The sequence below is a fragment of the Egretta garzetta genome, unplaced genomic scaffold (genome assembly GCF_000687185.1).
Source record: "Egretta garzetta isolate BGI_Z169 unplaced genomic scaffold, ASM68718v1 scaffold330, whole genome shotgun sequence".
Taxonomy (NCBI): Eukaryota; Metazoa; Chordata; class Aves; order Pelecaniformes; family Ardeidae; genus Egretta; species Egretta garzetta.
In genome coordinates, this window is record NW_009258275.1 from 528395 (window position 1) to 531129 (window position 2735).

The 2735-nt window shown below is 53.1% G+C and overlaps 1 protein-coding gene across 1 annotated transcript in view; it reads right to left on the reverse strand.

The window, feature by feature from the left end:
• Window positions 1–2735, reverse strand: part of RPH3A (rabphilin 3A) — a 25990-nt gene that overhangs the window by 18105 nt on the left and 5150 nt on the right. The window contains 2 exon segments of the mRNA XM_009636199.1: window positions 260–294; window positions 1364–1400. Of these exon segments, the coding sequence (XP_009634494.1) occupies window positions 260–294; window positions 1364–1400 (72 nt within the window).

Sequence of the window (2735 nt, forward strand, 5' to 3'; positions counted from 1 at the left end):
CCTATGGGCCCTAAATACAGCAGCTCTGGTTGTCAACCTCAGCTAGTTTGTTCCCTGGATAAAACAGGTTCTGTTGAAAAACAACATCCTTGGAGCGCAGCGAGGTGCTCTAACGCCTTTGCACTCTGCTCTTAACGGGGAAGCTATCTGCTAGCCTCACTCCCCGCTCCGGCGTTATTCCGGAGAGACGTGGCCGGCTATCCCTGCCCTTCAGCATCTGCTCCCTGCTTTGCAGATGATCCATAGGCAATTTCTTCCTATAGAATAAATCAGTTGCCCGAGCCATCACCCGCCCTCGGTGCCTTCCCAGGCCCCGGGGCCCATACGTTCTGCTGCAAACAGGACAGGTCTCCGTCATTTCCCGAGCGCTGCATCACCCCACGAACACCCGGCCAGCAACGAGCAGTATTCTAATTAAAACCTGGAAACTGGCTGTTCCCCAGACATTTCTTATTTAAATGGAATGAATCACACCCCCCCGGTTGTTCCCAGCCCACGTCCCACCGCATGCAACGCCAGGTCCCCACGAAGAGCCCCCGACAGCAAACAACCAACAGCATCCAGCAGCACATTGCTCCCGCCTGCGCGGGGAAAACATTTGGGGGGGGCAAACCCTTTTTTTTCCTGGGAGCAAAGCACACGTACGTGCCCGCATCTTCTGCAACTCCCCCCGCTGCGCTGCAAGAGCTCTGCTCCAAGAGAAGCAGCTTCCAGTTGGAAATCTGCAAGCCCAAACAAACTTATTATAGAAACTAGAACAAATGGCACAATCAAAGCAAAGGGAAAAAAAAAAAAGAAAAAAAAAAATGAAAAAGCCTTTACATGTCAAGAGATTCGTTATTTTGCTGCAAAATCTTTCCCGGGCTCTCATTTACCAGAAGCTGCTCCATAAAAGGTTTTTTTTTTTAACCAGTGGCAGCCCGTGCACAAATTGGGCTTTCCCCTCCCCTCCCCAATTCAAACTCTGCCACGAGACAACTGCATCAAAATTTAAAACATGAAGTCCTGGAAGAAAGAGGGCAGGACCTGGGAAAGGGGGTCCCACACCAAGACCCATGGGGCTGAGCAGCTCCTGACGAAGGCGATAATTGGGAGCAAAAAGCCCAGGTTTCTCTTCAGCTTCATCCAGCACCACCCCAAACGCGTGCCAGCGTCGCCCACCGCTAACCAAGGACCAGGGGGCTGCCCTGCTCTTGCCCAGGTGGCAGCCAGGAACAAGCTTTCTGCCTTCCTGAAAGCTTTTCTCTCCCTCTCCCCTAGATATAATCCATTTCTCATTTTTATTGCATGTAGGATAGCCAGCCAGTTCATAACTCTCCCTTGCACATCTCTGGGACTACAGCAACACCTTCCCGACCACTACGTGCGCTTCCGAACGCCTGCCTCTGACCTCTCTAAGACTGGCTTCCAAGAGTGGGAAATATGCTCCAAATTGGTCAAACAGGGGGGAAAAGAGAAGAAAAAAACCCAAAAGAGGAGTCATTCAAGCTGGTGGCAGGGAGCTGGCCGAGCGCGGCAGCTAGGAACATCGCCGCGACCGGAGACAGCCCCGCGGAGAGGGAGAGCATCCATCATCTGCCAGAGAAATAGGGATCAGTCACTGATGGGAGCGGGATATAAGATCCAGGTGATACGCCCTATCTGAAATGCTTAACATGCCCCGCAGATGATAACGGCAATAAAACAGTCCCCTAATAATATAATATCTGCCTGGCCCCGTAAATACGGTTGGGAAGAGAAAGGCGAGCGCCCCGGCGCAGGCAGGGGAAGGGCTCGTGGTCGGACGAAGACCCACAAGCACCTCCCGTGATTTCAGGCAGGCGGAGGGTTCCACGGGGACGCAGCGAAGGCTTCTCATCTGGCTGAGGACCATCTCAGCCTGGGCTGGACCCTGGACAGGACAGAGACCCGCAGTGCTACGGCATCGGCATTGCCTCTCGCGCTCGGCCCAGAGCAATCCCAAGAGGGATGGGGAGGCCCTGGCGGTAAGCGCTGGTGATCTCGGGAAACAAGATTTAACAGTGGGGCAGGCACGCAAGGGTTTGTCGTGTTGAAATATTCACGGCCGCTCTGCAGAAATGAAGGGCCGAAGGCACGCCTAATGGGTTTTAAACCACGTCGCTGGGGAGGACGCTTAACGAAGCGGACAACGAACCGAGGACCCAACCTGCGAGGAAGGAGCTGATCCGGGGCACCACGAGCTGGGTGCTCCCAGCCCCACGCAGGGACCAGCAGGAACGGGCTCAGCCACCACTTACGTGACAAAAAAATTCAAGTCAAACACAAAGGAGGTCGGAAAGCGCCTCCGGAATGAAGCACTGGCTTGCCTCCATGGGGAAATCATGTGCCTTAAAGGGCTGAATATTAAATTAAGACTAATTTTAACGGTATAAAAGAGACAAGGAAAGAAGCCAGGCTACAGATTAAAGAAAACCTAATTAAAATCAGGATGAAAAATTAGAAGTAATTTTCTGCCCTTGCAAGCGCACAGGTAACTAAAGGTAAAGCATCCTTTGAGCTTTTCCAGGCCGGTTCTCCAAGCTCATCCTCCGCTGGGCGCCCTCACTACGGAGCCAAGATGCTCCGGGAGGCCGGGGGGATCCACGCCTTTCAGAGCATCCCATTCCATGCTAGCGCATCGCCCCGGGGGCTCTGCGGAGTTACAGGAGGGTTGTTATTTTGCACGTTCATCCCTCAGTCTCAGAAATAAGAGAGGAGGAGGGTTTTTTTTTTTT